Source organism: Petaurus breviceps, unplaced genomic scaffold (assembly GCF_028583685.1).
Source record: "Petaurus breviceps papuanus isolate PSGF00001 unplaced genomic scaffold, PetGlider_PUasm1.0 90779, whole genome shotgun sequence".
Classification (NCBI taxonomy): Eukaryota; Metazoa; Chordata; class Mammalia; order Diprotodontia; family Petauridae; genus Petaurus; species Petaurus breviceps.
The window spans coordinates 11,942,377-11,956,061 of NW_027187344.1; the positions used below are offsets into that span (position 1 = coordinate 11,942,377).

The following is a 13,685-nucleotide window of genomic DNA, read 5'->3' on the forward strand; positions in this document are numbered from 1 at the left end:
GGGATGGGCTTGTTGATGTGAAAAGAAAGTCCTGAACTGGGAGGAGCTGGTGATGTAGATTTTGGAGAGACACTAGGGAGAGGCGGAAGATCTTTTTGGAAGCAGCACCTCGTGGAGAGAGAGAGAGACTAAGAGAATTGCTGGTGGCCGCTTTGAATTGCCCTGGACTTTTGAGACCTGCCCCCTGAGCTGCCAAGGACTGAGGAGACATGGCTGTTTTGCTGGTACTTTGTCTGTCTGTTTTGATGTTATTTTGCCAGATTTGTCCACTGGTGAAAGACAGTCCTTTTGTTGAAGAAGTCCTGGAACCTGGCTGTTCACTAAGAAGCCCTAAGACTGTCCTGCAGACAGAGAGTGAATACTGTCCACTGGTGAAGGACAGTGCTGTTGTTGCAGGGGTCTGGAGACTGTCCTGCAGACAGAGTGAATACTATCCACTGGTGAAGGATAGTGCTGTTGTTGCAGGGGTCTGGGAGCCTTTCTGTTGGTTCAGAAGCCCTGAAGAAGGATTTTCTTGTTGTATGTTTACAGAAATCCTGGGAGAGGGCTTTGCTAATGTGTTCAGGGGTTCTAGGACTGTTCTACAGACAGAGGATGAATTCATGAAGGGACTGGCAATGTATCTTATGGCCTTGCTAAGCCTTGTCTCCCCAGGAACTAAGATTGCTGAGAATTTGCCTCCTGTCAAGATGAAGAAAAGACCTCCATTTGGGTATTAAGTGCTGTGTTTAAACTTGATGTAACTCTGGGGTAGATTCAATTGTGATCCAGGGGTGGGGAACTTTTGACCTTATGTTTGGAAACTAATCTCCATTTGAGAAGAGGGGCTTTGTGGTGAACTAAATGAAGGTATAGCCTAGGGGTGGAGAAGTATTTAGAACAGAGACTTTGTAATTGATTGAATGATTGGAAGGTCCTGGGGTGGGGTAGTACTTGGAGATTATTTAATCATGCTTAGTAAATGCTGTATTTGGAATGATGTCATGTTTTGATCTTCTCTGTTCTTGGTTTGTCACTGAATAAAATAGAGAGCACCTATGCTGGTATTTTGAACCTGGGAAGTTGCCTTTGCTTGGCATTACATTACACATAGCGACCCGGTACATATGAAATGCTTGTTGAAGGAGATCATTGAAAAGGGAAAAGGACCTACATGTGCAAAAATATCTATAGCAGCCCTTTTTGTTGTGGAAAAATGGTGGAAATTGAGGGCTTGCCCATCAACTAGGGAATGGCTGAATAGGATGTGGAATGTAATAGAATACGATTGTGCAATAAAAAATGATGAACAGGCAGATTTTAGAAAAACCTGGAAAGACTTGTATGAACTGATGCCAAGTGAAATGAGCAGAACCCGGAAAACATTGTACACACTATCAGCAGCACTGTGTGATGATCAACTATGAATGACTCAGCTCTTCTTGGAACTCTGATCCTAGATAAGCACAAAGCATTCACAAAGGAAAATGCTATCCATATCCATATAAAGAACTGATGGACTCCAAATGAACTTCCAGATCAAAGCATATTTTTTCACTTTATTCTTTCTTGTGTTTTTTTTTCTTTTTATCTGTTTATTCTTTCACAACTGTGCCTAATATGGAAATATTTTTACATGACAACACATATATAAACTTTATTAAACTGCCTACCATTTTCAGAAGAGGGGAGGGGAAGGAGGGAGAAAAATTTTGAACACAAAATCTTTTTAAAATGAATGCTAAAAATTTTCTTGACATGTACCTGGGGGGGTGGGGAAATAAAATACTGTTCAAAACAATGATTATTGATTGAGTGACTGGCTAATATGGCAGTGATGGCCTGGGAGAGAACTGAATTGAAGTACTGGAGCTCATGGTGTGCATGAAGAACAGGGTTTGGTATTGGAAGGCAGAGGGAGAAGTGGAAGGATGATAGACTATAATCAGATAAAGAAATTTCAGAGTTCATGAACCCAGAAGTGTTATATTTATGGATTATGGCAGGATCACGGGTATGACCATCCTCGTGTGGCTGAAGAAGGGTAGAGGAGAAGGTCATGAGAAATTAATAAGTTAATTATATTAATAATAAATTAATAAGTTAAGGGCCTGGGAATATCACTTGTGTGAGTGTAATGCCAAGCACAAGCAACTTCCAGGTTCTGATTACAGAGCATAGCAAGCTCCATTTATTCAGTGACAGATTAAGGCAAAACATTCACAGAAAATCAAATCAAAATACAGGATAACTTAGTCATTTAGTAAATTCTCAATTCAATCACAAAGTACTAAGGTCCAAGTATTTCACCCCTGGGCAGTACATTCATTTAATCAATCACAAAGTCTTCTCTTTGTTCAACTAGAGATTAGTTTCTAATCATAAACAAAGTACATTCATTTGGTCAGTCACAAAGTATAAAAGTCAAAAGTTTTCTACCCCTGGATCACAACTAAATTACAATACCATCCATTACCACCAAGCACCTTCTCAAAGGGGAAGTGGAGAGCACAAAGGCCATCTACCCCTAAGCTACAGCAAGGTTATATCATCATAGCATTCAATACCCAAGGAGAGGTCTTCTCCAAGTTCTCAGCAATCTCTGTTCCTGGGAAGACAAAGCTTAACAAAGCCACAATATACATTGCCAATGTCCTCATCAATTCACTCTCTGCCTGCAGAACAGTCTCAGGACCCCTGAAAACAACAGCAAGACCCTCCTCCAGGATTTCTGTAAACATACAAGAAAATCCTCCTTCAGGGCTTCTGAACCAACAGCAAGGTTCCAGGACCTCTACAACAACAGCACTGGCCTTTACCAGCAGAAGAATCTGGCAAAATAACATCAAAACAGACAGAACAAATACCGGCACCACAGTCATGCTTCTTCCCAGTTCAGTCCTCAGTTCCCATTTTTCTCTCTCCAGCAATAGCAGCAGCCTCCAGATGCTGCCTCTCAGAAGTTCTTCTGGCCTCTCTCTGCTTGGGCCTCTCTCAAAATCCATGGTACCAGCTCCTCCCAGTTCAACCCCCTCTCTTTTTTTTTTTTTTTTAAGCAATCGGGGTTAAGTAACTTGCTCAAGGTTACACGGCCAGGTGTTTCTGGGTGGGTGCTAAGTGTCTGAGCCCGGGATTCGATCTCCAGGTCTTCTCAATACTGGAGCCGGTGCTCTTACTCACTGTGCTACCTGGCCGTCCCCAACCCCCTCTCTTTACATCAACAAGTCCATCCGACAAGTGGGATTCACAAGCTCTGGGTTTTAACACTTAACCTGAAAACCAAGCCAATACAAGGGGATCTTTAAATTCCATTACCATTACAGTTGGTATCATTTTTTATGTTGAAGTCCCATAGTAGGAGGACAGGAGTTGGGGAGGAAAGAAAGATTGTGAGCCAGGTACTGAACTCATTGAGGAAGGAAGGGGAGCATTGCAGCAGTTTATAGATAATAACTACTAGGATTTTGATTGGGTTGTGTATGTGAATTACATGAACTCAAAGGAGGAGAAATTACTATGTAATGGTGGCAAGAGGAGAACCTGGGAGTAACAAAGGTGAATAAGGAGTATTCCAAACCTGCGATCTCCACCAGTGAGTGTCTTTGTGTGGGGACTGGGGGAGTGGGAGGGAGGGAATAAAAGTACAGTCAGTACTGGAAGGCAAGTCCAGGAAGCTGTGTCATCAGGAGGGAGACAGGTTCCACTGAAAGCCAGAAGACAGGAGTGGTAAAAGAAAAGATTTAAGATGAAAACAAGTTTATTCCCTATGGAACAGGCATTCCAGAGGGTATAGTGAAAGAGGCAGAGCTTTTGGTTGGGATTTTGGTGTGTGTATATGTGGAAAATGGGAATGATGAATCATTCTCTGGGGAATGGGAAAGGGGTATTGGATGATGACCTACTAGGATTCAGAATCACTGGGATGGGGTGGGTTGTTAATCATTAAGAAAAAAGTTTGGATATTTTCACTGTCAACAGTGTCAACTGGATGGAACCAGCCTCTAACCTGCAGATGGCTGAAGAACAAAGCAGGTTAGAGACAGGAGAGTAAGGAATCAAATAGAAGTTTAATTTTAAAGTGAGGAAAAATGGCTTGCAAGCAAGAACACATGTGCTGGAGTCCTCCCTCTAATGGGGAAGGCAGTGTGGGGAGTCATAAATACTTATACCAATGGCTATGCAGTGAGTTGTAGTCCTGACAATGAGGAGTAACAGCAAAAATGTGCCAAGTTTGAGTCATGGCAGGGCTCCATGACCAGAATTTGTCTGAATTCAGAGAATACCTGGTGCTGGTCAAAGCAATACAATAATTATGTGATTTTGCCAGAGGATTAACACGAAGGATTGTCATGCCAAGCTCAGGGCACAGCTTGCTTGCTGGGCCTTAGCTCTGGAAAACAGGCTGTCTCCTAATATCTTTATGGTAGTATTATGACCTCAAGGTGGAGTTCTGTCAGAGCACCAGACAATTCGAATAAGGGAATAAGAACTTGAGCAGAAAGAGTAGTAATACTCTCCTTCTCCCAAGGCAGAACACTTGCCTGGAAACTTGATAGAATGGTATCCTCTCTCCTCATTTCATACAGGAGACTGGTATGATGGAATGGCACTTCTCTTCCCACAAGAGGCTGGAGACTAGACAGGAGATGCTCAGGACATGATGGTAAGATGCCCACCTCTCCACATTCCATTCCCACAGGAGGCTGGAGTCTAAGCAGGTAACTGCCACAAGGGAAGGTAACACCCTCCTCTCTCTCTCCAGACTGGAAATCAGGCAGGAGACTCATGGGGCACCCACCTCTGCTCTTCCCACTTCCACTGGAGGCTGGAAGTAGAGAAGTTATGGCCGCAAGAGACACAGCCAAAGCAGGAATTTATTTTGTTTGACTGCATATTTCTTACAAGGGTTGTTTTTTTTTCCAGTTAAAGGTGGGAGGAGGAATGTGAGAAGAAAATGAGGTTAGGGATACATTCCCAAACAAACAGACAAAATGAGAACAAAAGGAAGGCAGAAGGAATCAAGATAGGAGACAATCAAGATGAGTTTGAGACTTTATTTATTATACATTTAAAAAGAAAAACTATTGAATAGAAATTTGCATTTTCACATATACATTCCTTTCCAAATCTATATGGAAACAATTATTTCAATTGATATTTGATAGGTTCATAATTTTTTTTCTTTTTGGAGGGGGGAAGGCAGGGCAATTGAGGTTAAGTGACTTGCCCAAGGTCACACACCTAGTGTTAAGTGTCTGGGGCTGGATTTGAACTCAGATCCTCCGGACTCCAGGGCTGGTGCTCTATTCACTGTGCCACCTAGCTGCCCCCAGTTCATAACTTTTACTAAAGGTGTAAGCCAGCTTGAAGGTGGGGGAATATAAGACTCCTGCTCCAAACTCACCCTTCCAAGGGGGTGAGGAAAGTTAGTTTTGGGGAAATCCTGAGCTGAAAGGAAGTCAGCTGGAGTTGTCCATAACTTCTGAAGGAAGCAGAAAAGGGCAAAGAAAACTACTTGGGCAGAAAAAAGATGACACTAACCTGTTCATCCAACTTTATATCCAAACAACATGAAAAGTAACCTGGCCTGCAAGAGTACCCAAACACTACTATACCTTGACAAAGTGTGTTACCAAATGACAGAGCAGACTTCAGTTATTATAGCTCCTAATGAAAAAAGTTATTTATCTTCTGAAGCAACATTCACTTGAATTCTTGGAGCTAAAACATAAGTTCCCACTCACTGGTAATTGGCTCAAATAAGGATTCTTCACATTTTCTAAAGTTATCTTTATTTAAAAAAACAAAATACAAGTTCTCTGGAGAGGAAGATGAAAAGTTTTGTTTCACACACCAAATAGAGTTCAAATTTTTCCTGAATAAGCCTCACAAGGATCTCATGAAGGCAAAATATTCTGATAGTCTTCAAGCACTCAGTTCTCTACTAGTATTTTAACTTTTGCCTTCACCTCATTGCTTTTTAAAAGGCAGGCACACAGGATAATTTATCTACAAACACTAAAACTCAAAGCTTCCAAACTGAGATGATCGATTATTAGGTTTGGGCTGAGGTTTATAACCAATTCGGTCGTTGATCATTTGTTCTCGGGTCTTGTGATCAGTGCTCAGGCCAATAGCTCCTTCCCCATCACTGGCTCCCACCACATCCACCTCTTCCCTTTGTTTTTTACGGGTCTGAAAATAGAAAAAGTTTCAAAATAATGCATGAACATGTTAGTGTACTGTTCAGAATATTCATGATAAAGAAAAGGGATGCTAAAACAATGACCATTGCAGCTGACCCTACCTGCAGTAAGATTCACATAGTAACAATACTAATTTCTTATTTATTAACAAAAGCCATATTCCTTTCAATGTTTTGATAGATGAAGTCTGGTAAATATCTTTATAAAAAACCTTTGCCACCCACTCACAAAATGACTACACTGAAGTCACAAATTTTATGCTTTACTTACTACCTTTTCAAAATGAGACTAGTGAGAGTATCTTGAATCTTCCTAACTTGATTGTGAAAATTAATGAAATGGTGAATGATAATGGCTTCCTATAAGGTAGTGATAAAAAAATGTTAAATCTTACACTTTTCATTAGTTACTTAAATAATTATAATAGTAATAATAATTGCCAATGTTTATATAGTACTTTAAGGTTTGTAAAGCATTTTAAAAATATGATCTCATTTTACCCTCAAAACCCTGGGAGATAAGTGCAATTATTATCCCCATTTTACAAAAGAGACAGACAGAAGCTAAGTGACTGGTCCAGGGTCACATAGTAAGTCTCTGAAACCATACCTGAACTCAGGTCTTCCTGATTTCAGGTCTATGTTCTATCCACTGTGACACCTATCTGCCTCTGTATTTCATTATTCTGCTATTGTTTTCTTTGATCATTTAAAAATAGTAAATCCAAAATATTATATTTGGTCAAATACTTTCTATAAGCCAGAAGTAAAAAAAAAACCATCCTCCTGGTTTACTAGATGTCCAATCTATACCACCAATAAATAGCACGATTAAATTTTTGCCCAAGTAGTTTTTTGGGGCAGCTAGATAGCACAGTGGGCAGAGTCCTGGGCCTGGAGTCAGACTCAACTTCATGAGTTCAAATATGGCTCTGGATACTTACTGGCTATGTGACCCTAGGAAAATCACTTAACCCTGCTTGCCTCAATTTCCTCATCTGTAAAATAAACTGGAGAAGGAAATGACAAGCCACTCCAGTATCTTTGCCAAGAAAACCCCAAATGGGGTCACCAAGAGTCATACATGACTGAACAACAACAAAAGATTTGGGGGAGGGAGAAGGTTGGGGATAAAGAACTAAGAGGCAAGTTTCTGAAACTACTGTATAATACAGACCAGACTATTTTAATTAATTTCCTGACATGTGATCTACAAATGTTAGAACACAAATGTATTTTACAGGAGAAACTCAGACTGCCACAAAAAAAAATTACTATGTACACTGTTTTAAACCATGAAAGAAAGTGAAAATTTTAAATTATTATAGCCTACCTATGAGTATGCAATCCAGAATACTGAAACATAACTAGCATTAGAAGCGTATTGGATGCTTTTCAGAAATTTTTTAAAAATATACTCAGTATTTTTCAGTCTTTACATGACAAGCTATAGCCTTTTCCTAATGCAATAATAATGATTTTCAGATTGTCAGCACAAGGGGTTATTTATTATTATTTTAAAAATGAACCAAGGGTATATATCAGAGGACTTGAGAATATGGGAATCCTTAACCATAAGTCTATTTTTCTGTGTTGTTCTACTTTGGGAAAGACCTCTTAATAAAAAATGAATGTGAAATATGTATAGATATAAAAAAGAAAACTGCTAAATGAAATAGTTATTCACTGTTACCACATGAGTTTTTCTGGGAAGTTTTCTTCCATTACCACCACCCCTCCATATATCTCCCCAAATTGAACTTGCACTGTACAAACACATAATTTAATGATTAAAGTCTGACTATGGATACAACATCAATCCTAAGAAACAGCCATCTGAAAAGCCTGGTACTCATGTGTTCTAAATCTAGAAATGTGGCAGTGCACCCAACTTGACTTCAGTATCAAATCCTAAGTTAGCTGAATTTTCTTGTAATGTCTACCTGCCCTGCTGGCTGGGCCAAATAAATCTGTGTGTTAACACTGCAGGTGGCATTAATGACTCAACGTTGGTTAGCTGACTTGGCAGAGTCAAAGTTCAATATGCTGGCATTTTATAAGATTCATTACAATTAAAGCTTCTAACTGCCCTTGAGGCTTATCCTCAGAAAGGAACTTGGAGGTTGATTGGAGATGGATAGGTGGGCATGTTGGTTTCAACCAGTGATGTCATTGGTATATGAAGCTCCCAATGAGGAAACCAACAGAAGATAGAGAGCCTCAGAATCCTGATTCCTAGATTTTGGAGAACCTGGCTTCCTGGTCTGTTCAGGCACCAAGCCCTCAGAAGCTCTGTTCTCCCTGGCCCCCAATCCCTCATTCTCCTCTGGGCAAAGTGCCTTTGGACTCAGCATCCCTACAAGTCCACAAACTTTCCTCAAAGTCCTCTGCCCAGAGTCTGTGATCCACTCCTGATTCTTCAATCTAACATTTGTGGCTCTCCTCTGAACTCTCACACTGTGGTCTCTGGTCCTCCTATGACCCCTCCACCTAAGTTTTCTGGCTCTCCTCTGTACCCATAGAGTCTGCAACCTTTCTTTATACCCAACACCCACAGTCAGCAGCAAGTAGATCAGGGTGTATGCATAACAGAGTTCATAATGAAAACGCTTAATATAATTGAGAAGTCAAGGATGATGTCTTTTTAAAAGTTAAAAATTATGATGTTGAAGGCAAGCTATAGTTTTTAGGAGGAAAGGAAAGCCAGCTTATAAAACATTTTAATAAGAGATATAATTCATATAATTTTAATATAATTTAATAATAGATATAATTAATGATACATATAATCCAATTCAAACTTTGTTGTTCAGTCTTGTTTGGTTTTGTTGTCATTTTCAGTTGTGTCCAACGCTTCATGACCCCATTTGGGGCTTTCTTGGCAAAGATACTGGAGTTTGCCATTTCCTTCTCCAGCTCATTTTACAGATGAGAACACTGAGGCAAAAAAGGGTTAAGTGACTTGCACAAGGTCACACAGTTAGTGTCTGAGGCTGCATTTGCACTCAGGTCTTCCTGATTCCAGGCCTTGTACTCTATCCACTTCAGCATCTAGCAGCCCATTATAAAACCATTCTTATTCACTACTGCATGCAAGATGAAGTGGCTATTGGTTCACATTGTGTGGTATGCTCTGTTTGCTACTTAATATAAAAAGACTGAGTATGATTATTAATTCAAATTTAAATATACATAGTTCCATATGAAAATGCTTATTTTGATATGAAGTGACATTCAAATCAAGGTTCTTCTAAGATATGATGTAGACATCTATACTAAAAACTCACAGTATTCCTCTCCCAACTGAAATAGGTTTCTAGACAGAATACTTTAGACTAATATAGCACATCTTAAAATATCCACACCCTAAAATAGCAGATATGTACCCACTTACCTCCAGATCCTTCCGGATACTCTCAAATTCCTCAATGTCATCTAGCTTTAGCTCCAGGCGAGTGGGTTTACGTCGGAGCATCCTGGTAACAGTTCAACACCTACAACCCAAATCCACTGAACTGTCAAAATTTAGGGAGAAGAGGCTCCACAACAAACATATTCTAGTGGTGATGGACGTCTCTGAAAACAAACACAAAAGGAAAACAATGATACCATAAATGTACACATAACCTTCCAAGCCTTTAGGAAACATTGCATCATAGGTTTCAATGATTCTGATCTGAACATGAGCAGCCATTCAAAAATGTGAAACATTTTGAAAAACTTGTGAAACATATAGAAATCAAGAGATATAAAGTCCACTTTAATCCATTACTTCAGTCACATTCAAAGAAATGTACAAGTTTACATAGACAGTTAAAAATAGCTTTCATTAATTCAAAATTAATTACCATTTACAGAACGGATAGTGACAATGGATAGTGACACTCATATGGGTCTTTATGGATTTGTAATCGCTGGTAAAAGTACAATTAAAATTTCATTTCAAAATGGATCACACAGGTGCTTGACTTCCTAATTCTAATGAAAACGCTCTTTGATTCATAATTATACAGTGACTTGATGCAAACTGTTTTTCAAGTAACAGAATATATATAATTTATTATATATGTATTACATATATATTTTGTAATATGATATATATATAATTATATATAATATATATAAACCAGAAATAAACAATTGTGCAGATTGGTACTAAAATGTCTATAGAGGATTACATTATCACAAATCAATAATCCTAGAGCCTTATTTTTTAGCTTCATGATCTGAATTTTTATATACTTTTTTTTTGGCTTTTCATATACTTAAAAAGTTTTACTGGTTTTTTTTTTTATGTTGTCATTTCTGAATATCCTTATCCCCTCCCTTGTAACAGATTTCTATTAGCAATGTTAACCTCCCCAACTATCAAGACTGATTTAACATCCTTTGGGGACATTATATAGCTCCTTCTCTTTTGGAATAAAGAATAATTATTAGCCCAGGATGGACCAAAGGTCCTCACTGAGTATGCATGCCAGCATATGATTTCCTACTGTGTTTTAGGATTCTGAGCATACTGACCACACTCTCCATACCCACTTCAATCCTGGGATTAAAATTAATGACCAGGGATCTGAGAGATGGACAGAACACTAGTTCTGTTAATATGAATGTTAACTGAACATTAATATAGCAGTCTGAAACGGCATAGGCAATTTTTGAGTGGTTCCTATATCTATATATTTCCTCTATCTCCTTAACATGGAGTGTGGGGAGGGAGAGGGCAAGACAGAGCGTGTGGGAGGAGATAGAGAATTGGGGAGGAGGATGATGAGGAATGTGAGTCGAGAGGATGGGGAATGTGGGGAAGGGGAGAATGCTACCCAGCCTTGAATCTGGTTCACCCCCTGGCCCTTAGTTTCCCTAACTATAAAAGGAGAGAGGGGGCCCATTTCCCCTCTAAGGTCAGTGAAATCAGCTGGGGGAAGGGAGAGGGAAGTTGTGATTGAGCCTGGGGCCGGCGTTTCCATGGCAACTGAGAGGCAGGCCAGTGGACCGGAGCAGCCCGGAGCCCGAAGCCCACCTGCCGCTTGCTCCTCCTCCCCCCACGGCTCACGTCCCCTTCCCTTTCCGCCCGCCTTGCCCCAAGCATTGGGTCCTCGGCTCGAAGCAGCCCTCGTGTCCCAACACCCACCTCCCCCCGGCGCGGCGCGGCTCAACTCAGCTTGGCTCAGCACAGTCCCGGGATGAAACCGACTTCTCGGATCCCTACCACCGGCAGCCCGCTCCACTCTGGCTTTCCCGCCAGCTTCCAACCTACAGTAGGCTTGATCATAAGGACTACATTTCCCGGCATGCCTCGTAGTCCCTTATCCTTTGCCACCGACTACTTCTCCCAGAATGCTCCGCGCCTCGTTCCGCAATTCGGAACAGAAGCCCCTAGACGATGACTACAATCCCCGGCGTGCTCTGCGCCTCACCCGGGCTTCCGGACTCCCTTTAGTTCCGGTTATGCACTATTTCCGGTACATTTCGAAGTTTCCGGCCTCCTGAGGGCGGCGTGAACGCTACGGCGGTGGAGTCGGCGGCCGTGGTGGTCTGTAATTGAAATTCCCACCGCAATATGGCTTCTTCTCGAGCTTCGGCCACGGTGCGGCTCCGGCCTTGGTGTTTGGGGATCCTTGGGGGTTCTCTGCCCATGTGTAGGAGAGCCGGAATTGGCTTCTGCCGCTTCCACAGAACCCGCGCTTAGGGAGATGATGGGTGGGTTGGTGCAGAGGCAGGGGATGGACTGGTTGATATCTTGACCCTGGAGCCCCTCCAGAGGGACCTGGCCTCCCCACTCACCCCGAGGGAACCAGGGCCTTCACTGGGGTTTGAAGTGGGCCGATGGGGGGGGGGGGGGGTCGGAGTAAGAGAGTGAGGTAATAAATTGCCCTGGGCTCAGCGGTGACTTTACTTCCCAGTTCTACACGGACTTTTAAAGCTTGTTAATTCTTGGCCCCACTTTCCTCTTGTAAAGAGAGAAAGCTACGTTAGATTCTCTTCAGCTCTGACATTCTGTGTTCGATCACTTGGGTTTTAGTCCTAGCTTTGTCCAGACCCCAGACAGATCACTTAACCGCAGTCATCATTTCTAAAAGGAAAGTTACAAGGACGCAGATATTAGTTCAAAATTTGGGAAGGACTTCTTAACAAAGTTGTGGAAAAGACTTATGTGAGAGATGGTGAGTTCACCATCACTTGGAAGTGTTTGAGCGGAATTTGAATGACTGCTCATTAGGGATATTATAAATGGGGTTTCCTGTCTCTAGAAGAGGGATGAACTAAATGATCTAGACTCTTCAACTTTAAGGTGATAATCCCTGATATTTTGCCTTCATAGAATTTTTGGGAAAATAAAATGAGATTATACATGTGTTGAATTTATATATATTGAAGTAGTGTACTTGAAAGTTGAAAAAAACATACTCTGTTTAGAATTTCTTTTGGTTTAACCAGAGGTAAATTCTCTCAACTTATTTCCCTTTAAATTCACTTCTTAAATTAATTTCAGTCTTATTATCTAAATGAACCTAAGGGGACATTGAATTGATAGCAAGCTTAATATGTTATTGTTAACATAACTGAACATTCAGTTGGAACTCCAAGAGAGATTACACCTGCCCTCAGAGGTCTTACAATTTAATAAAATAAACAGCTTCAAACTATCCTATTGATTGGAAAATTACTCAGAGAAAGATGAAGTTCATTAGTTTCATCCAACACATTTCTTTTCCTGAACATACTCTTATGTGACACAACTACTGCCTCATCTGAGTGGGGAAAGAATTCCAACTGGGAACTTGCTTATTTCTGTAGAGCAAAGAATAGGATTTGGTTCTAGAATTGATACTTCAGGTTGCTCAGAAGGTTGTTCCAACCCTTCTTTAGGTTAACCCTGCTCTTTGATTTTATAGGCAACCAAAACCCCTAGTAGGACTCCTGAAGACACTGCCTCCCCTGTGGTGAAGAAGCCTCATATCTACTATGGCAGTTTGGAAGAGAAGGAGAAGGAGCGTCTTGCAAGAGGGGAGTCAGGGATGTTGGGGAAAGAAGGAATTAAAGCTGGAATAGAGGCTGGAAATATTAACATAACTTCTGGTAAGACTAGTTTTGAACCAGTCTTTTGTTTTGCCGATTCTGCCTGATCTTAAGCAAGGATTTTCTAGGCTTTAATATCTTCTCTCTTTACTTTAGGCCTCGATAAAAGTAAGTTTTGCATTATCAATTATAGTCTCTCCTTGAACTACTCTTTATGAAAGTTTATTTTATAAACTGCATCTCTGAGGCTGAGTTTTACTTTGCCTGCCTCATACCCATATTTCTAGAGCTTATCTGATCCCATGAGGCTTTGTAAGTGAATAAATTTAAAATGAAGACAAATATATATACAAAGAAGTTAATAAAAACAAACGTTAAATAGAATGTCTTGTCTATTTACCATGGGGTCTAATGTAGTAGGCACTTAAAAATAGTCATTCTTCTCATCTAGCATCTTCCCTGATGCCCTTTCTCC

At 40.6% G+C, this 13,685-nt stretch overlaps 1 protein-coding gene and 1 long non-coding RNA gene across 2 annotated transcripts; one reads left to right on the forward strand and one right to left on the reverse strand.

Annotated features, from left to right (window-relative positions):
• Positions 1-5,754: 5,754 nt before the first annotated feature.
• On the reverse strand, positions 5,755-11,477 carry CDC26 (cell division cycle 26). The gene is made up of 3 exons (XM_069069577.1): positions 11,322-11,477; positions 9,579-9,760; positions 5,755-6,174 (listed from the first exon to the last, which is right to left on the reverse strand). Exons 2-3 carry the CDS (start codon positions 9,657-9,659, stop codon positions 5,998-6,000), a joined length of 258 nt encoding a protein of 85 aa, XP_068925678.1. The 5' UTR covers positions 9,660-9,760; positions 11,322-11,477; the 3' UTR covers positions 5,755-5,997.
• Positions 11,478-11,632: 155 nt separating this feature from the next.
• On the forward strand, positions 11,633-13,175 carry LOC138147205 (uncharacterized). The gene is made up of 2 exons (XR_011164727.1): positions 11,633-11,777; positions 13,087-13,175. It is a non-coding gene; the product is annotated as an uncharacterized lncRNA (long non-coding RNA).
• The last annotated feature ends 510 nt before the right edge of the window (positions 13,176-13,685 follow it).